Source organism: Ixodes scapularis, unplaced genomic scaffold, assembly GCF_016920785.2.
Source record: "Ixodes scapularis isolate PalLabHiFi unplaced genomic scaffold, ASM1692078v2 PGA_scaffold9__187_contigs__length_104089568, whole genome shotgun sequence".
In the NCBI taxonomy this organism is placed as follows: domain Eukaryota; kingdom Metazoa; phylum Arthropoda; class Arachnida; order Ixodida; family Ixodidae; genus Ixodes; species Ixodes scapularis.
In genome coordinates, this window is record NW_024609884.1 from 82,214,142 (window position 1) to 82,235,198 (window position 21,057).

The following is a 21,057-nucleotide window of genomic DNA, read 5'->3' on the forward strand; positions in this document are numbered from 1 at the left end:
CAGCTAGCTGTGCACACAGTCCTCCGCCACTCCGAAGCGGGATATTGTAACACGCAAAAGCCATCACGTGGCGGCGCTCATAATCACTCCAGCTTTTGGCTGTGCTGACGAGTCTGACGTCACGACTGCGACGGAGTTCCCATGATGCATCGCACGCCTCGATGGCCGACTTTGAAGCGCTCGCTAGAATCGAAGGCTTGAAACGGAAAATACCGTATTTACTCGAGTGATAGCCGCACTTTTTATGAAGAAAACCTGAGGGTTCGCTTTTTGGCGGCCGGAGCACGCAGATTGCCAATCACCGCGATCGACAGCATGGTTCCAGCTGTTTACACGACGGAGATAACGTCTTCGTGCAAAGATACCATCTGTGAAGTTTGCATTTGTATGATGTATCGTGTTCTCGATCTGGCTATATTCGCTATGTTATTTATGCCCAACGCAATGGTTGGCTGTATATGTAAAGTAGATGCAGGGTCCTTGTTCATAAACTCGAGTGAGTACGGTATAGCGATCCGCTTAACAAACGAACGTGCGGGTGTCATTTACAGATATCATAGGTCATACTTCACCCATTTCGGAAAAGTTTCCCTATATTTTTATTTTCCTTTCTGTACCCTTTTAACGTTCGCTCCCAAGCTCGTTCAAAAGCGTTTCTTTTATCTCCTTTCGAGTGCGAACATTTTTTTACTCTCAGAATCCTCCAACCCAGTTTTCTGCTAGGTGCGCTGTGGCATTGTCCAATGCAAGCATGACGCTTTGCATGGCGTAATATGACACAGCGCAGACTTCATTTTTAGGTCTAAACGAATGTTCCGCCTCATCATTCGCTGAGCTGATTTCGTAGATCGCAGAGATTGCCTCTTCGAGTGTTTTGCGGATAAGTAGACGTGCAGGCGTTGCTTAGAGTGTACGGCGGATGTCGCTGTTTACTTCCTTAGGGCCAGAGTAAGGCCATCCCCGACGGTCAACATGCTGATGTCGACACGGGTGTCCTTCTTAAGCTTTTCGTTCATCCTCCGAATGGCCACGGTGTCGGGGCTCTTGTCTCCGGCGTCGTAGACCTTGCCGTCCCACAGCACCTGGTGAAAGCGTATCAGGGCATTGGAATTCGCTCCTACGATCCCGAATCTTAAAACATTTAGGGGCAGCTCACACATGTTCGGTGGGTGGCTGGTTCACAAAATGATGCAATGCCTATACACCTTCAAGGTTTATCATTCAGGAGAAAAATGCCGAGTCACGGGGCTGTCGACGTACGCGCAGCGTCCGGTATTGCGCAGAGGAGAGCTACTGCGCATGCTTAAAGCGTCTTCGACAGCCCAATAGACAGATGGGAATGACTAAAAACCTCCACCCCGAAATCCCCGCTTTGTCTTCCGATTTTCGAAAATCCCGACTCTTAAAAATCACCCACAACCAGCCCCTTTACCCCTCCTTAAAAGTCAGCATCCGTGGCGCACAAAATCCGCCATTACTGTGTCATCGAGTAAAAGAACCGTGAGGCGCGCTGCGCTTACTCGGTAACATGCCGACCTATCTGCTGCATATCTAAATGGACCCAAAAAACAGCGAAAAAGAAAACTTAGGTGTTTTTTTTTTTTTTTTAATACACGTCATAAGCGCCACAACAAATAAAAAAAAGTTTATGCAGATTTATTTGGAACAGCTCCCCACCGGTGTGTGCGGGATGCCGTTGTTTCTAGAGCTAACAGCGTCTGAGGTACTCTATAGGTTCGTGGGTTAATTTCTCTGTAGAACACGGAGGCAGCCCCTCACGGCGAACAATAGAAAGATCCCAGCGAATGACGACGCTCCGAATATGATTAGACAAAAGCAATATGATGTGCGCATGGATGATGAGCATGACGGAATCACTTGGTAATTGTTACCGCGCAATGTATTTTTCAAAGTGAATTGCATTACACGTTGAGTGCATAGATGTGCAATGACCTTGGTCATTCGCTGAGATGCTTGCACTGTTCGCCGTGATTGGCTGTCTCCGTGCTCTGCAAAAAGTAAACTCACAAACATTTCTTAGAGTGGGTGCAACCCCCTTGAAACACCCTGCCGTGCGTTTCACGGAACGCCGGCGAAATCGTTCCCATGAAAGCTACGCATCAAACAGAACACAAAGTTGAAGTCGTATAGGGGCCCTAAACTCGTCAAACACAAAGTTGGGGCCGAAGTTGAGGGAGCGCACCGATTGGACAATCACGACGATGACTTGGCGCTTTTGTCGCCAACATCCAATCGGCGCGCCCCGCGAACTTTCGGCTCCAACTTTGTGTTCGACGAGTTGAGGGCCCTTGGTATCTGCCAACGAGCCTATTCGATATAATTGGTGTCTTAATTATTTGTCTTGAAGAACTAATTACTTTTGACTAATTAACTTTTAATTAGTATATTGGAAGGTATAATAGGTTTTGTTAGGTTAGGTCTAGCCTTTAGCAACTAGATTTGACAATATAGATAGTATAATGTTTGGTGTTAATAGGTGAACAAAACCTTACATTGCAAATTTCATATAGATATATAGTGTTCTTTTTTTTTTTTTGCCGAGAAAAGCTTGAATTTTTTACCGGTATAAACCTTTTCCCTACAAGTTTAAATGTCTGAACGTTTTAGGGCTTAATTGTTTTAAGTTAACAAAACAAAAAGAAGAAAAAAAAAGATTAACAAAGAACTACGTTGACCTCTTTTCGGTTCATTAAGCAATGCAAAACGTCACGCTTGCATTGCTTAATGTCACAACTCAGACTGCGTTTTTTGGTCTTAATATATGTTTCGGCATTGTCATTCACCGAGCTGCCTCCGTAAGTTGCGGTGATTGGCTCTCCAAGTGTTGTGCGGGAAAGCAGACTAACGGGCTTTATTTAGAGTGTTTACAAACAAACCGGAACTCTCTTAGCGGCACGCCACCGGCGCCGCGCAAGCGCCACCACCGCGCCGTGACGTAACAAAGTTGAGGAACTCAACTCTCCTACGTCACGCCGCGGTGGTGGCGCGCCGGACGCACTTCCGGTCTGGGGCGGTGGGCAGAAGTCGCCGTGCCTGACATGCATTCCTGTGTTCTTTTGGAAGAAACGAGACAAAAAACCTACCTTCTCGTCAAAATGCTGCAATGGGGGCTGTACCAAGAGAGTCTGGAAAGGTTTGAAGATCAGTTTTCATGTGTTTTTGCCCCCTCCGTTCGTCCGAGGACGTGGATAGTAGCCGTGAAAGGGGCAAACCAGACGCTGTCGAACTACGATTGCGTGTGAGGGCAACACTTTGTGGTCGCCAGATGTATTTGCTTTGTTCCAAGATGAACGAGAGAAAACCCCCAAGTTGTCCGGACCACCCACGGGTTCAGTGCGTCTTCAAATTCACACGGCCGCCTGATCGTTCGAACTTTCGTCTGCTCTTTCAAACTTGTCTGTTTTTTGTCGTCTGCTCGTTCAAACAAAAGCGGCCCGTAGACCAAACTTTGACCCGGTGATTGCAATAAGAAGTAATTTCAGGCCTCAAAAGACTTAAGTAGGCTCGGTGTAAACAGTAGATACAAGATGTTGATAATTGGTACCGGTGGCCATCACCGACTTGTTACGCTTGGTCTGTGCCCGCTTCCGATTTTCAGTATCGACGTCGATCATCGCCGCTACCTTCTACACTTTTGCTGCACGAGCGACGTCGCTACCGAAAATAGCTAGAAGAATCTCATTATGGTTTTGGCGTCCATTCTGCGGCGTTCATGCGAATGAATCACCGCACGTCAAATTATTTACGGACTGTTTAGCGGCGTAACGAGCCTTGATAATTTCGCTCAGGCAATTAAAGTAATAAGGCATTGCGATGAGGACGTAGAATCGACAATTCCAACGCGAAAGAGAGTACGCAGACTCACACAGACGCCGACAACGTGACATTCGAATGGTTTGTTGACGCGGGACGCGGTGCTTCTTGCCCGTACTCCATTACGGATGCGTTCGAACTGTCGTCTGCTCTTTCAAACTTGGCTGCTTTTTGTCGTCAGCTCATTCAAACGACAGCGGCCCGTAAACCAAATGTTGACCCGGTAATTGTGATAAGAACTAATTGCAGGCCTCAAAACACTTTTGAAGGTTGGTTGGGTTGAGTAGGCTAAGTGTAAACAGATACAAGAAGTGGCCATCACAGACTTGTAATGCCCGATTCTACTTGCGGTTTTTAGTATCGACGTCCACCATCTCAGCTACGGTCCACGCTTTTGCAGTCCGAGCGACGTCGCGACTGAAAATAGCAAGCAGAATCTCATCGTGGGAGTCAGGCTTTAGCGCCCATTCTGCGGCGTCCACGTGAAATGATTCGCCACACGTCACATAATTCACGCAAAGTTTTGCCTCGTTAGTTTTGCTGAAGCCGCTCAAGTAGGCAGACATTGTTAGGAGGACGTAGAATCAACAATTCCAACGCGAAAAAGAGCACGGGGACTCCCACTGACGCCGAAAACAACGCAATTCAATGGTTTGTTTATGGGCGACGGCGGGCTTCTTGCCCACCATCCCCCGCGCATGCGCGGCGCCGGTGGCGTCCGCTAGAGGCGCTCCGGTTTGTTTGTAAACACGAGTTTTCCGAGACTTTAGTGAGTTTTAGAAAAGGGGGCCCCACAGCTTTGGGTGCCCCAAGCAGCATGGGGCATCGCAATGAGCATGCGCAGAAGTTCTGCGCGTGTGCACTGGGACGCTCCAAGCTGTTTGGGGCACCCAAAGCTGTGGGGCACCCTATTCTAAAACTCGTTTTTATCTTTTTGCGCAGTTCTGAAGAAACAACGCCGCAAGATAATCAAAAGTGCTAGATTCATGCCACCCCCCCCCCCCCCCCCCCCCCCCCTAGGGTATGCGATACTTATCTCTGCGTGGTGACGTCAAAATGCGTAGCCTCTTGACGCTTTTTTTCCCCAACTTTTTCATTGGAACGCGTGAAACGGCGTCTCTTGTCTCATGCTCTCAGCGTCCCAAGGCCTTTACGCACAGTTGCGTTTGAGAGCGTTTGAGTGCGTTTGACTGCATTTCGTCGAGAAACCAAAGCGAGCCACCGGCATATCGATGCTTCGTAGAAAGAAATTCAATTCAAGGAATAGCTTGGCACGCGACATAAGAAGCATGAATGTCCTGGTTTCTCGCAGCCGCAACGCAGTCAAACGCACCCAAACGCAATCAAACGCTTCCAAACGCAACAGTGCGTAGGGGCCTTTAGCTTTGATTCCTTTTCTTTGTGATATCACGTTCCGCACCAAAACAGGCACGCTTCAACATGTATGGTAGTTTGAGACGCTCAATTTCGTACTACCTAAAACAATTCCTGACGAGTCCCACTTTGCGACGCTCCTTGGGCAGCGCACGAGGCCTATGCAAAACAGCAGAGGGAGATTAGCTGCACTGTCCATCTCCCTTTGACCTCGTCTTAAGGCTCCCACCTTATTTTGTGTCTTTGTGTGGCAGTGAGCGAGCGTGACAGCCGCTTCTGGCGATTCAGAGGGGTGGAGCGAAACACGTGACCACTCTCCGTAGGACAAAAAACGCTTGGACGAAAATTTGTCACGTGATTCGCTTTGACGCGCTGATGGGTTCACTCATTGGTTCACTGGGGTCACAGTTTTCGCCGTTTGCCAAGTTATGGTGATGTGTAGGGGTCCACGTAGGTGCAGTTTCTGGAAAGCGTTCTTTAGTTTTCTGCTTTTCGTGCGTTGCAGTCGCGGCCGTGGTTTTTCGTCGTGAACGGCCAGAATACATCCATGCCAACCTTTCAGTAATGGCCGTTCTCTTCGTCGGAGTCCATTGAATTATTGTGCTGTGTTTGTTGGACGCGCTTCAACAAAAAACTGCTCATCGGTGACTGCGAGACTTCCATTGAATGTGAACGATCGCTTTCATTCTCGAAATTGTGTTTGCGTTGCTCTGTGCTACCCGAGTCAGATTATGCATCTATCACGGATTACATGATATTGCTGTTTTATTTATAAGTACCCTGCAAGCATGCTTCTGATAGTAGTCCTGTTTCCGTCTCCATAGACCATTTTACTGTTTACAAACATGAACTGCCGCTTGCGTACCAAGCGACTCCCGGTCGCTCCGTCTTTGCAAGCCTGTCGAGTTTTCTTACGTCACCAGTGCTAGAAAGCATAAATGCTGCACGGAAAGCAAAGTTGGAGATTTAACTAGGGCCTTCGGGAATCGGTTGTACAATTGAAAGGGGTCATGAAGCGATTTCGGTTAGGAATGTTCATGACTTTGCAGAGGCGTATTGGTCCTAGTGTGATACAAGTATACTCGCACGGACCACCACTGATTCAGAAGCGTCTTGGTCGCGGTGAAATTCCGAGGATAAAAGGGGACTATTTCTTTCAGTCTTGCCTTCAAAAACCTTGATGACGTACTTGGGACCTAAACCACTCGCGTGACGACAGTCGAGCGCGGCTCATAGATTGGACACGAAAACTACGTGAGCACTCGAGTTTGGCTCGAAACAATCAATACCTCGGCGGACACTCGGGTATAGTGGCTCGTGTCCAACCACTGCGGTAATGATAATAACCGAACACTAGCAGTGTCTGGAGATCAGCACACGTTTTCAGCTTTGCCGACCCCAGCGCGTTGCTATGATGAACGTTGGCGGCATAGGAGAGGCGCCAGGCCACGTGGCCGCTTGTTCCGACTCCGAGTTGAGGGGATGAACGATGCTCATATTTCTCGAATTTATCTTCCGTCTGCCATTGTTTAGAAAGAAAAACTAAGTAAAGTTTATTCGGTTATTAACCTTAGGGAGTGATTCTGAGTAGTATTTAGCGAAAGCAGAAAAATCGTTTCATGGCCCCTTTAAGGTCTTGGAGGAGGCAAGTTGGTTTACAAGAATAATTAATTCTTGTAAAGTAAGTAATTTGATTACTTGCAATGACTACCGTACAAGTCTGGGGAAGGCTTAAGGGCGATTCGCGCACTTGCGTCGAGTGCGACCGACTACTACTGCAACGGCTCGCGACGCACGGGTTGCTATGGCAACAGCTGTGCCGGCTCCAACAAAACCGGTTTTCACTACCCCGTTTTGTCGGAGGCGACGCAGCTGTTGCCATAGCAACCCGTACGTTGCGAGCCGTTGCAGTCTCACTCGGCCGGACTCACGCAAGTGTGTGAATCGCCCTTTACTCAGGAGAGGACACCGTGTCATATGGTTTGGCCTAAAAAAATGACCGCATCTCCACGTGGTGAATGATGTTGATTGGGGCGAAGCTCGGGTGGTGCTGATGATACTGATTTTGGTCATAGGTAGTGCTGATGGTGCTGATTTTTTTTTATTACTCATAGGTAGTGCTGAGTTCCGGGTTGCGTTTCGACTTCATTATTACTGCTTTATGGTCGGTGAACTGCAGAGCCAATGGTTCTTCTAGCAGATCAGCTTGGATCCGCTAGAAGCCGTGGGAACGCATTTCCACCGCTTAAGTCAACGGTCCATGTCAGAAAGAGAATGTGTGGTATGGATCGTGGTTATATGCGCATTTAAGCATTTGACCGCAGCGCCCTCTCGTCTATAAACGTTGAGCCAATGCATGCAAAGTTTAACGCGATTATATACGCATTTGACAGCAGCGCCCTCTCCTGTATAGACTTTGAGCGGCTACATGCAACGTTTCATCCATGACATCTCCAGCTCTTGAGTTACTACCATATCTCAGAGCCCCCTACTCGTCCCGCAGTCGTGGCCGAGCGGTTAAGGCGATGGACTAGAAATCCATTGGGGTCTCCCCGCACAGGTTCCAATCCAATCGACTGCGCAAACATTTTTTCTTTTTTTATCTGAGCAGGGACGCCGGCCGGCCGGCCGACCGGACGGACGGACGGACGGACGGACAAGGCTAGACCCTAAGGAGCTTCGCCCCTAAAATAGCAAGGTCAGCGTGGCATCGTTAACGTTGCCCAAAATACTCGCGCACTGAAATGCCCGGTACCGAAACGACCGCGTATTAAAACGTGAGTTTACTGAAACGTCCGCTTACCGAAAGGTCCGCGCCTAATCGTCCGGCACCAAATTGTTCGGTACCGAAACGTCTGGTTCCCCTTGTTGCGAACGCGAGTCGATGAGTGGTTCAGTTGTTTTGAAATCTAAGCATGAGCTTGCTTCGGTAAAGGAAATTTAGCTTCTACTTGTAATTAAAGGGTGATTTGGTGAAGATTTACACTTCGGCTGCTTTACTGCCACGCACGTTGTATACTTGTTCACATAATAAATGAAATCCCTTTGTGCTATGTCGATCGAATTAATTTAAAGGTTCCCTGCAATCTTGCTGAAAATCGCGATTCAGAAAGCTGACAAAACCAACTTTAACACCAATTCCATTCATGCCCGTTGGTGGGAATGAGCCTTCTACTACTAAGCAATGAATAATTGTCGTGTCAACATGGCCGCAATTAAAAAATATAAGCTTAAGGTTGAGATGCACAGCCCTTTATTCATATTTTTAAATCATGCCCAAAGCAAACTCTTGAGTGTCCAAAGCGCGCATGTTTTCTGCAATGTACGGCATTTTCTGTGCCCGCGAAGTGGAAGTTTTCCTCCGTTTCCGGTCCACTTTGGTGCGTTTTTGTTCGTATACCAGGGGAAACTCTGTGCTTTATATTTTCATCTCTAGCGTAAAAGAAGTTAGTGCCGACTGTGAACCCGTAGTGTAACACGATGCTCAGGTAAGCATACATTGATTAGAAACGACTGAAGCAATCGGCTTGTTGGGCTCGCTGTCCGTCGGCGGCTACATACTACGTGTACGCAAAATGTCTCTGCTAGGAATCGCACTGCGGCGTCACTGTCTTCTCGCGCGCTTCCTCCCTTAAGGCTCGTCCACACAGTTGCGTTCGAGTGCGACTGTAACCACTTGGGTCTCGTAAAGACAGCTTGCGCCGAGCTTTTGCTACGGCGAGCCATTGGGGAGGCTTTGTGCCGCACGGCACAACGCAGCGCAACGCGGTCGACGCAAATGTGTGAAGCAGCCTTTATTGATTCATAGCCAGAAGTATACTGGTCATTTTTTGGGATAACGCAGGGCTATAATATACACAAGCTAAGTTGAATCAGCAATTAGGGATGGCTGGACAGTTCAGAAATGGACAAAGACGCTTACGTTGTCGAAAGCAATCAAGCCGTTTCGCCTAACAAGCTGCAGGCAACGCTCGTAGTAGTCGTCGTAGCCCTTTTTGTCGGCGTCGATGAAGACAAAGTCGAAGGTGTTCGCCTGCCCATCAGCGATGGCGCAATCTGACGAGAGAGTCGACAGCAAACCGTTAACACGTGTGAACAAAAACTTCGCCTCGCCGCCTCAGCGGCCTAACCATATATCAACCGTCGCTGACACTGTGACGGGGTGGCACTAGAGTGCCTTCATGTGCGCTTCGCATAGCGTGATGCCAACTGCCTGTTTCCCTTTCCCAGACCCTCTTCCACCGCCATTTTGTTTCTCTTATTGTTTCCCCGTGCGCCGGAAAGTGGCCTTTGTGTCCATCGGTAATCCCATCCGAGGGGGAAAGTGCTAATCCTCCCTCCGTGGGTTCCACAACGCTGCTCCGAACTTCTGAGATAAGGTGCTTGTTTCCGGGAGGGTTTCAAGCCCCACGGATTATCGCCGAGGAACAAATGGCTGCTGGTTTGTCGGCGAGTGGTATTACAAAGGATGGCATCACCCTAGCAAAGCGCACATGAAGGCTCCCTAGGTGGCAAGGCATTCGGCCACGTCATATCACTAGCGGTGGTTGTTATGGTTACGCCGCTCGATGGAGCGACGCTACGAGATTTTTGCTCACGCGTGTTTCACGCTCATGAGTGTTTTTCGAATGTGTCCGAATCCGCCACGACTCACCCAAGATCTCCAAGGCATTGCCTATGCGAATGTCAATCTTGTGTTCAACACCAGCCTGGAAAAAAGTGCGTTTCCAAAGCGGTCACTTAAAACTAAACAAAAAACCAAGAAAAAAATCAATAAAGCTTTTTTTTTTTTTATGTCTACTTTGAAGTGTATTTAAAAGTTTAGACACGGGGCAGAGGAATTTGGCCATGCTTATTCCTTGAGGGGCAAGGTATCCAAACTGATGGATCAAATTGTCTTGCACATCAATTGAACTGCCATTGAGGCACAGTGAACCGATCGTATACCGGTGGCACCGCGCGCAATAGCTGCGATGAGGAGGGACGCGACCCTTGACTTTTGTCTCTATACTCACTATTCGAACGCGAACGCCGAATACCGGACGCCAGATTTTGGCGTTCGAACGCGTTCGAAGAGTAAATAGAAACAATTAATGTCAGCTAGCTTTGCGTTCACCCACTAATCATTCCGACCAGAACTCCGTTTTCTGACGACCCCGCCTGCCTCTTGTTTCCTCCTCTCTCTCAGCTTATACCTGTATAGTCACCCTCGTATAGTCACCTCTATTTCGCGATCTCGGCAGAAGTTTCGGTTTCTAGTTTCTGCGAGCACTTTTGTGAACGAAGTTTCACTTTCCTGTAATGTTCTGACGAAAGTATCTCCCAAAGCGTGCATTTTCTCCTTTGGAAGCGACGCTTATTTTGTAAAGTTAATTACTAAGGCCAGATTCATGAACCGATCTTACGGCAAAGAAAAGTGCGTACGACAAAAAAAAAAAAAAAAAAAAAACTAAAATTGAAATTATCGTAAGAGTGCCGTCAGTTACGATGGAATCATAGGACAGCTACAGATGTGTGTACGCACTTCTTTACGAGCAAATCAATAGGGTTGACAGCGTCGCTCGGTTACGTCAGCGGGCGGACCAACGGGCATTTAATAAATGTATTTCAGTATCACTCTTTTAGCTGTTTTTGCCATGTATCCCAGTATTTGTATTTCCGAATATTTTAATACGAAAGCATTAACTACCCATGAAGCGAACCCGGCGTTGTCTGTAACAGCGAAACGAACAATCTATTCCCATTGGCTGCGTCATATCCGAAGCTTCGTCACGGAGGCCGGCCGCAAAGAACGCAGCGGAGATTTGTTTCCATGTGCGCCGCTTTGCAAACAAGCCGTGCGGGACGTTTCCTTTTAGCAACTATGACATGCGTCCATAGCGATCGAGTTCGTAGCAGTCAACCAATGCGGTTATCCCTGCCGCAGTAGAGCTGGGAATTGGGTGCCGGTTTATATCACGGTAGTGTCGACATTTTGCTGCACGGACACGGTCCGCACAAGCGTTGTCGGAAAGGTCGCTTTCGCTTGTTGTGATCCAAATACACATGCTCCGAACCATGCCGAGCTCTCCGATTTGCTGTTCGTGTTCCCAAAGACGCTCTTGGACGAGCAACAGCCGGCTCTCGCGGAGATCAATAGCTTGCGGTGAAGCGAAAGTTCTCGTTTTCCCGAGAACGTCGCCGATTTCTCCACTTAGGATGTTCGTAACGTACGAACTTCTTAGCTAAGTTGTCGTAGCCTAAGGAGCTCTCCGAGTTCTTCGTGAGCCTGGCCTCAGAAATCCAAAGTGGCGCGACGGATTAGGTATTCGAAAGGTGAGGGTGAAGGGAGAGAGTATAGCTCGGTGGCGCTATCGCTCTTTCCTACCCGGAGGACTCGGTGTAACTTTCTGCATTAAACATTTAATCCTCAACATCGCTCTCTCCCAACAATGATAATAATTAGATTAAAAAAAAAAGTTAGGCGTCTGCGCTTTTGCCGGCAGTGCGTACAACGTGTGAGATGGAATACAACTGGCAGCCAGATAGAGACGGTGCGATCAAAGACGTTTTGAAGTCACCTCCTTCCAGAAGGGCCTCCCGATGTCCACGTACTCCTTGCAGTCATCGAGGCCCACCACTTTGCCATCCGGGGGTAGCGCTAGCGCAGCTGCCAGGACACTGCACCCTGTGAACACTCCTGCGGTAAGTTGACGACGTGTCACGAGATTTTGGGAACTGAGATGCCAGACCAACAAGGGGCACCTGGCACGCGAGCGAAGGACTGAGGAATAATGTAGACCAGGACATCTTTCGACATGCAACCGAAAGCTGAGTTACGCGTTGGCGTCTTCTACGGTCCACCCAATAGGCCTCGGTCAGACGTTGTCGACACGCGTTGAACCAACACCACCTAGAGTAACCAAAGCCTGTGAATGGCCTCTTCTACCTCCACGTAACTTCGTCATACTAGAATGGCGCCTTCGACGCTTTGATTGGAGCTGGTGCCCGGCCGAACGCTGACGCAGCACTCGTGTCCAATCTGCGTCTGCATTCGATCTCCCTGTGATGACGTCGAACTTCTGGCGCACTTTGATCATTGTGCGCGGACCGCAAGTTCGTCTGCTTCTTTTGCACGGGTTGAGGTGACGTCAGAAAGCAAAGCTCTGTTTGATTCTGAATGAAGGATAGTGGCTAGACCTTAAGGCAGCTTGCTTTGAGGTCTACCCACTATCCTTCAATCAGAGCCAATCAGAGATCGGCGTCTTTCTGACGTCACCGCAACTCTTGCGCAAGAAGAAGACGACTTGCTCTCCGCATAGCATGGTGTTGGTTGAACCCGATTTCCTTTAAAAAATCGAGCACATCGGTAGTTTAGCTGCACGTTGCAGTACAGAAATTTCGTTCAAATTGCGAGCTGAAAGCACGCTTTTCATATTAGGCTCGTCAAAATATTAGGCGCTGGAAAAAATCTGCCGTCTGCGTTTAGTCCTTATTTTAAACTGTTTTGGATCACGTTCCGCCCATTGAAACACGGCGAAAGAGCCCAAGTGCGCACCTGATCTCGCCGCATTAATGCCGTCTGTACAGATCAGTTATCCCGCGAGGGGGACATAAGATAGGGGGCTAGTTGTCACGATCATTCAAATAATTAACTATATTTTGTTGATTAACTTTTTAATTATAAAACATTGCTTATCGTTTGAATCGTGAACTCGCTGAGTGTCATAGAGTTTACTAAATCAGTCGGCTGTAGAAAGAATTAGTGCGCGTGCTTCGTTTTTCCGAGTTCTAAAAATCTCAATTCGACGCGCTCGAGCTGTCTTGCCGTCTCCTATCATACCCGTTTTCGCAACCCCAGCCTTGGGCTTATTGCACGAGTGGTAACTTTAGCGCACGGGCTCCGAGTCTTTTTAAAATGTACCGATTTATTAGTGGTTTTCGATGACGCTCAGCAATGTTCTACTTGGAACAATCTGTTCATTTTCACTAGTTAAAAAGGTCGAGCGACATAGTTATCGTGACGTTGAAGCCCGTTTTATTGTATCCCCCTGACTACACAACTCACCTGCACAGACCGTATTATAGTAACTTTCATGGTCTTTTAATACGAAAGCGTTAACTATCCCATAGAGCGGAGGCGGTGGCGTCTGTAACCGCGAAAAACGGCACCTAAAAACCCGTAACTGCAAAAAACGGCACCTAAATTGGCGGCGACGCGTCATACGAGATACTTTGTCACGGAAGCCGACGCGGCCGATCGAGTTCAAAAAAGACGCGCCCCGGGAATAAAAAAAAAAAAAAAAAACACAAAGAAAAGCAAAGCAACGCAATGCTTCGTCACGGAAGCCTTCGTGAAGCCGGCAACGTTCGCCGCGCCTGCGCAGTGGGGGAGTCTGACGTCACCGCCGCAGCGCCGTGTGCGATAAGAAGACGCGGCGCGCTGCGTGTAGGAATGCGCTGCGTGTAGGAATGCTTTGGCATTCCTACGCGTAAGCGCTCTCAAAGTGCCCCTGCCAATTTTCTTTTTCATAGCAATATCTGTTCGGATTAGAAGTCGAACACCCTGTATATGTGTTTGCAAGCGTTTTCCAGAAGTGACATAAAGGTCGCAATGCTCACACATCGTACATAAAAGACAGCCTGCAGACTCTGTCTCCGGCCTTCCTTGTATGACCATGGTCATACAGAAGCTGTCTAACAGGCGTGTTCGGAGCATGTACGAAGCAAGCGTGCTTCGAACATGCGTGAGGCGTGGCTGCACATAATTCTGACGTCGTGTCTGACCCGAACACCGTGCGCTTTGCATGATGCATGAGCCATGTGAGTGCGGATTTTGGTGACTTTGTGGCGTAAAATTTGCCAGAAGAGATGTTGCGACGCTCCGCACTCACCGATATCCAGATACTTCTTGGCTCCCGTTGCCTTGAGGAGAAGTTGGATGAGTTGGAGTTGAGACGGATCGCCCATCATAATCTTCTTCGGCAACTTGAGTGTTTCCTTTGTGTGTGTGTGTGTCAAAGACAAAAAAAAATTTAATTATATTTGGACGCAACAACTTCGAGTATTTCAGGGTTCGTTAGTATACAGGGTGTTTTTTTTTAACCCGTCAGATTTGTGTAAAAAAAACAACCGAGTAAGCTACACTAATGCGGTTTGTGTAGGTGAGTTGTACGGCCAAGAAGACATAGTACAAGGAGATAGTCGCAACAATTATTCGGCTAGTTAGGTAAACTTTGTTAATTAACTTTTTGATTAGTGCAATCAGACATATAGTTTCAATTAGAAACTTGCTATACATCATCGAAAACCACTAAATCAACTATTTTGAGAAGGATCCCTACCGAAAAACCTAATTTAACTTTTCACTATCTGGATTATGGAACTAGAAATCTATCCGGATTTTATCTGGACTCTATCTCGATTTTAGGTTCTCGAAAATTGTTCATTTGTCTGCATTCTGTATTTCGGGTTTCCAGAAACAAATTTCCAGTTCCATAATCCGGTTAGTGAAAAGTTACACTGGGTTTTTCAGTAGGGATAACGTCGGGGCAGCATTTTACGGTGTTCTGTAAAAACGCTCCATTTGGACGCGTTTCTAGATTTCGGTTTCTTATCGGAGCGCATCTTTGAGCCCGCGGTCCTGCTCCCCGGTGGTCGCGGCGCCGAAGCCACCCCCTCGCCTCCCTCGTAGAATGAAGGGAAGTAAGGCGCACGTGTGTTGCGCGCCTCAACCACTGGGGAGCAGGACCGCGGGCGCGTAGATGCGCTCCGATAAGAAACCCAAATCTAGAAACGCGTCCAAACGGAGCGTTTTTACAGAATACCGTAAAAGGCTGCCCCGGCATTATTTAAATCGCTCTAAAAGAGAGTTAACTTAGTAGTTTTCGATGAGGCTAAGCAAGTTTCTGATTGGAACTATATGTATATTTGTAATAATTAAAAAGTAAATTAAGAAATTTTACTTAATCAGCCGACTGATAGTTGCGAATATCTCCCTATACTGTATCTCCCTGGCCGTATAGCTCACCTGCACAAACCGCATAAGTTATCTTTAAAGGCTTTTCTAAAACAAATCTGAAAAATAAAAGCACCCTGTATAATTCCAGATTAGCATAAGTTGACCGGTGCTCTTCGGTTGTAAAAATAAGGCGACTAAAGGCCAACACACTCACGTTTGCTTACGACCAAGTTCTTGTGATTTCACACACACGCACGCTGGCGCCATCTATAAGGTGACCCTGGAACTGCCTTTCCTAGAGCGAAGGTTTTTAAGGTATCTGCGAGATGAAACGTGCGTACTGTCTATGAGAAGTGATCGTTTATTACATTGTCAAAAGTTCTTCTAGCAAAAAAAAAGTGATGCTAGCAGAAAAAAAAAAAGAATTGGAAATACACGGAACTGTCAAGTGTTCCACGGCAACCCGATAGATGCCACCAGTCTGTTCTCTCGTCGTAAGATATTAAAGAGGTCTTAAGGCACACGGTCGTAAGCAGTCGCGAGTCTGTGAACCAGCCGTTAGAGATTGCAAGTCACGACACTTTCTTTTGGGGGGTGTGCAAACAGTGCTTCGAGTCGAATAGACCAATGCCGTCTTTAGCTTTAACAATGAGAACCGGTATGTTGCGGCTTTTCCATGCACTGCGAAGGTTAGAATGACGCAGCCCTATTCGACTCGAACTATACTAAGAAGATTTTTAAGACCCCGCGTAAGGGTTAAGGCTTGCCGTTGCGAACACATGGAAATTTTTACGAACGCGCAGTGCAGCAGGAAAAAGCCACAACTCGTCGAAAGCAAGTTTCACCAGTCCGGCGGCGTGATCAAAGCTTCCTTGGCACGCCAGAGTACTGCGTCTCTGTAAGATTTTGTACTACTGACTTGATTGCCATAAGCGTCTAGTAAATAAAACAAAACAAAAATGCGCCGCTGATGCCGCCCCCTTCCCTCCCTCTTCCGTCACCACTGGACACTGGATCAAGCTCGTTTCTGGACCACAAGTGCCGCAAGTTACAAATACAGTAGTCAGAGTAAAAGTGAAACGCTGCTCCAGAGGTACATACGGCGTCCCGCACATTGCACTCGCAAAACACATCTACATTGCGCCGAAACTAATCTTGATCAGTATCCAAGGCGTGCGAAGGCACAGAGACGCAGCACTTCGGCGTGCCAAGGAAGCTTTGATCAGGCCGCGAGACCGGCGACGCTTGCTTTCGACGATTTGTGCCTTTACATACGGCTTCACGCACATTGCACTCGCAAAACACATCCACACGGCGTCGATTCTTGATTGGTATCCAAGCGTGCGAATTCACAGAGACGCAGCACTTCGGCGGGCCAAGGAAGCTTTGATCCCGCCGCGAGACCGGCGAAACGTGCTTTCGACGAGTTGTGCCTTTTTCCTGCGGCACTGCACTTTTGTAAAATTTTCCACGTGTTCACAATGGCAAGTCTCAACGGTTACACAGGGTCTTGAAAAACCTCTTTGACGAATGACGACGAACGAGTAGAAACGTGTCTATAGCACGCCGCCGCCAGCCACTGCAACGCTAGCAAAACCGCAAGTCGTCTGCGAGCAAGATGGCCGTCCGATGGCTTCACACGCACGACAGCGAACAAGCGGGGAAGCGCGATCCAGCAATTGTCATAGAGACCAGTGGTTGGCGGCGAGCGCCAACCCAAAACCCCAAACGGAGTTTAGGTTCTGCGCATGCGCAGTGGTGAGCCCCTATTTCTTTGGGGCCCCTAAACTTTGGGGCCCCCTATTCTAAAACTCTCTAATATCTTTCGGAACCTATTATGTTGCATAATCCGAAATAGTTAAAAGTAAACTTCGATTGCAGCAGCTAAACGCGCTTTTTGGAAGTCGTGAAGGTCACAGCAGAATGTGTTTTTCAGCGAAGTTCTCAGAAGTAGAGCACCCCCTTTTTACCTTTTTTATTCAAACATACCGGTTTGCAACCTACTTGCCAAGTATCTTCGAAAGTGATTCAATTACTTTTTCTAAGTATCACTCTGCAGAAGATAGTTCGTAGTCAAAGCAACTTCAATACTACTCTAAGTAAGTATTCAAATGAGTATTTAGTATATTAAATACATCTGTTGAGTATCTGGCACAACACTGCTCTGCAGACAAGGCGGAAAGCATCGTTGCGGAAAGCATAGCGGAGGGGGAAAGGCGTTAAAAAAGCTCCATATTGGCTCTTGCCTCCATGATTAGATACAAAACAGTTATGTAATTTCTAGACAATTTCTCTTAATCATACCTAGCACACAAAGCTCAAAGCGTCACGTACTTTTGTCGATTAATCGTGCTTGCAAAAAAAAAAATAATAATAATAATTCTGTGTTTTTGAACAATTCCCCCGATTCCATGGAATCCACAAAGCTCAAAGCTTCGCGTATACTATCAATTAATCGTGCTTGCAAAATAAGACGATAAACCGCCATGTTTACGTGACTTCTGCGACTTATCGGTAAAGTAGCCGCTGCTCCTGGAATTAAGACCGAGTGAATTATTTATAGTCCAGTAATCGTGTAATCCAATCCAAAACGTTTTGACTGTGAATAATGGTAATTGTGATCGAGTAATATTTTTGTAATCTTACGGGAATAAACTGTAGTATCTCGAGGAAACGAAATATTTTGTAACGTAAAAAGAACTACTGCGAGGCAATTGTTTCGTAAAACGAACCGTACCAATAGAGAGGGTGTTTTAATAGATAGTTCCGATGACTCCAATAACGATACCCTGCACTGCGCAATCGCCTTTGCGCATGCATCGTATTGTTATCGGGGGTATCCGAACGTCTACGAAAATTCTCTATTAGGAGCCAGCCAGATACACACTGCATGCAGCCTCCCATCTTCACGATAGCGCCGATATCACGACACCACTTATTTTTTGGTTTCTCGTTTACCCCAAACGTCCGATAATGCAGCTCCCACGCGGCGTCGACGGCACATATCGGGCACCGTTATCGGAACGCGCCAAATCCGCAAAAGCTCCCTAAAACGGCCATGCACACGGAGATACGTAGAACTGACAAGGGGGCACACAGCGAAAGGGGAGACGCGTAGAGATGACAACAAGCAGTGACAGTGCGCAGACTTAGCGGCATCACCTTGATCAGCTTCCACTGCGCAGGGTGCAGAGAAACGGAGTTTTCCCAAACATAGTTTGCCGCCTCGGCAGTGACGACGTTCCTTGTTTTTGGGCAGGACATGCTCTAAAAAAACATGTTTATGATCAGTGTATCTCAAAACGTCTCATTCGCATCTGAACCTTGCGCATTTCGACCGATTCTCATTTGGTCCTTATCGTTTGAACCTTCTCATAAGATCCGAATCGTGTTTTTCGCAACTGGACCCATTCTCATTTTGCCCGTTCGCTCTACGACCGAATGACACTAGTTCAGCATGCTTCTAACGTCGTTATGCCTTCGCGGCTTTGTTGATGAGCCTTACCTTGCTTGGGCTCCCAACATACCATCAGATATATGTTATGTGAAGAGGTACGCACTGACAATCGTACATTGACGCCTGCTTCCCTTCCTCTAAGCAAACGAGAAAAAAAGAGCGATGAACATATAATTTGCAAACTTTGTTTGAACAGAAATGGCATACATAATAGCAGTGGTTCTCAACCATTGATGTTTCGCGGACCCCTTGTAGAAAGGCGGAGATGATGGAGGACCCCGTTCGGGGTGAGGGGAATAGAAAGGTATAGGTTATCATGATAATTATTTAATAAATTGATATAACTAATTGCTAGTGTGAAGTAGACTTATCTCATTGACATACACACGAGAGTACTCTCCCGAAAATTGGAACGTTTCTTTTCAACGTGAACAAAGACAATTAACATTGCCGTGCCTGACTGATGAGACAGGGCTTCGCGGACCCCTAGGATGCCTTCGCAGACCCCCTTTTGAGAACCACTGCATTATAGAAGTGGTGGCATTGTACCAAGTCGAGAGACCTCAAACAACGTGACATTTCGGAATACGATCTGGCTGCGATAAATAGTTGGTCTGTTTTATTGTCAGCTAGTAGCTTTTCACGACGACCTCGACGCACTGCTAAAATCCTTGGCAGAGAGAGTACGCCTGTAGCGTGGCAAACACACACACACACACACACAAATTATATCAATATATTTATTAACATTACCCTAGGAAAACGATTTCGGTATAGAAAGAGTAAAGTGCGACGAGTCAAAGCGAGATGTTTTTGAGAATGGCTGCTTTGAAAAGGGCCAGGTGAAAAGGGCGAAACGAGAACGGGCCCAAATAAAGAGGGTTGGAATGAGAAAGACGAAACGGGAAAGGGCCAACTGCGACAGGTCCAAGAGAGAAGATATTTTTGAGAATGGTTGTTTTGAGAAGGGCCAAGTGAGAAGGTCGAAACGATAACGGGCTCAAATGATAACCACCCGTTTAGGATCGCATCGTTGTAAAAATGCGCGCAAACTCGTTTCCAACGAGTTACCGACGTCGGTGCCAATTAACTCAGTACAAGCGCCATTCGCACTAACAAACCTATATTTGATTTAGATCATGCAATATTGTCGGTTCTCGATGGCGCTCGAATCAATTGAACAGGTATAGCTCTGGTGGTTCCGGTGTTTAACTTTGAAATCACTCAAACGCCCCCGCCAAAAAAAAAAAAAGAACTACAAACAGTAACCCGTCAACCTTTTTGGATACTTACGCCTCACTACTTGGAACCACGTCGAGACAATGAAATGGGACTTGACAACGGGCAGGCTGGCCCTTGGCTATCCCGGCATCAAAAAGGGTGTCAGGGCACTTTGCATATCAGTTTGCGGACGCGATAGGCGCTCGTTCTCCGTCCTTATGCGCATATCGTTCCGCTGGCGCCGTTGTCGCGCTGCGATGAACATGCCAAGGGTCGGGCGCATTATCGCACGCTTCTCGCACGTGGAGGTCGTGAAGCGACATGAATGCTGGAGTAGACGAGGTCGGATGCACGTGTCATGGTATCTGTCTACGTTCCCACAAGGCACTTGGGAACTTGGGAGAGCGGGAGAGCCAATAGCTAGAATCTACTAAACAAACAACAAGGCGAAACAAAAAGGTTGCGCTGTGACATTGGGCATAACCTTCCACCATGCTCATTAGGGGCTTTCAGTAGATCATGTTCACTTTCCGCTCCGTGCCTGCCGTATTGTGCATGCGAAGCCGGCCAAGCTCAAGCTCAGAGCGGCCGCGCATGTGCAGTGACGATTGTGCCGCTTCGCTGAGCGGAGCGGACGCACGAAAGCAGTCTACTAAAACTCGCTAGTGTCACTCAGAGCGCACTGTTTTTAAAGGGGCGGAGCACCAATATTCAGTTGGAATGCTTTTCACTTTACACGAGCTTACTGGCACTAGTGGGACTCAAGCATACGCGCACACAAGCCACTGACCAAGAAACTACTTTGTTGCGGTGTAATTTCAAGGACAAAAGCCGAGCGTTTGAATTCACTCTCTGCTTCGCGAAACTTGATGACGTAGCTGGCCGCTTGCAGTACTGCCCAGTGACGATATATGAATGCGGCTCATAGATTGTACCCGAGCATTGCGTGGGCACCCGATTTGGGAACGTGATAATCGATAGCTTGAGAAGTATTCGGGTAGCGGCCCGTGTCCAATCGCTGCAATGACAATAGCCAGACCATAACTATGTGTGGAACTCAGCGCGTGTCCTGTGCCTTGCCAACCCCAGCGCGTGGCTATGATCAACATTGGCGGCGTATAATTCGCTCCAGATCACGTGGCCGCTTGCTCTGGCTGCGAGTTGAGCGAGTGAACGCTGCTCGTTTTTCTTTAATTTTTTTCTGTGACTTCGATTGCGTGTGGTGAAAAAC

General features: G+C 47.6%; 1 protein-coding gene across 3 annotated transcripts; it reads right to left on the reverse strand.

Moving 5' to 3' along the window:
• Window positions 1-575: 575 nt before the first annotated feature.
• LOC120842009 (O-methyltransferase MdmC-like) lies at window positions 576-20,048 on the reverse strand. Of its 3 annotated transcripts, XM_040213015.2 has the most exons (8): window positions 19,899-20,047; window positions 18,311-18,415; window positions 14,082-14,187; window positions 11,769-11,887; window positions 9,863-9,917; window positions 9,131-9,264; window positions 3,105-3,146; window positions 842-1,082 (listed from the first exon to the last, which is right to left on the reverse strand). In XM_040213015.2, the coding sequence occupies exons 2-8, from the start codon at window positions 18,410-18,412 to the stop codon at window positions 930-932; spliced, it is 711 nt and encodes a 236-aa protein (XP_040068949.1). In that variant the 5' UTR covers window positions 18,413-18,415; window positions 19,899-20,047; the 3' UTR covers window positions 842-929. The 3 variants fall into 3 exon arrangements, with proteins under 3 accessions (XP_040068951.1, XP_040068949.1, XP_040068952.1); XM_040213017.3 differs by lacking the exon at window positions 3,105-3,146 and having other exon boundaries at window positions 576-1,082; window positions 19,899-20,045; XM_040213018.2 differs by lacking the exon at window positions 18,311-18,415 and having other exon boundaries at window positions 19,899-20,048.
• Window positions 20,049-21,057: the final 1,009 nt, after the last annotated feature.

Bases quoted from the DNA above. Each gene is read 5' to 3' on its own strand.
- LOC120842009 (XM_040213015.2), bottom strand. From the start codon at position 18,412: ATGTCCTGCCCAAAAACAAGGAACGTCGTCACTGCCGAGGCGGCAAAC. The intron at 9,918-11,768 runs GTGACTTCAAAA...ACTTTTTTCCAG, and splicing joins GGAGGCCCTTCTGGAAGGAG to GCTGGTGTTGAACACAAGAT. The intron at 1,083-3,104 runs GTAGGTTTTTTG...CGCTTTCACCAG, and splicing joins TGCAGCATTTTGACGAGAAG to GTGCTGTGGGACGGCAAGGT.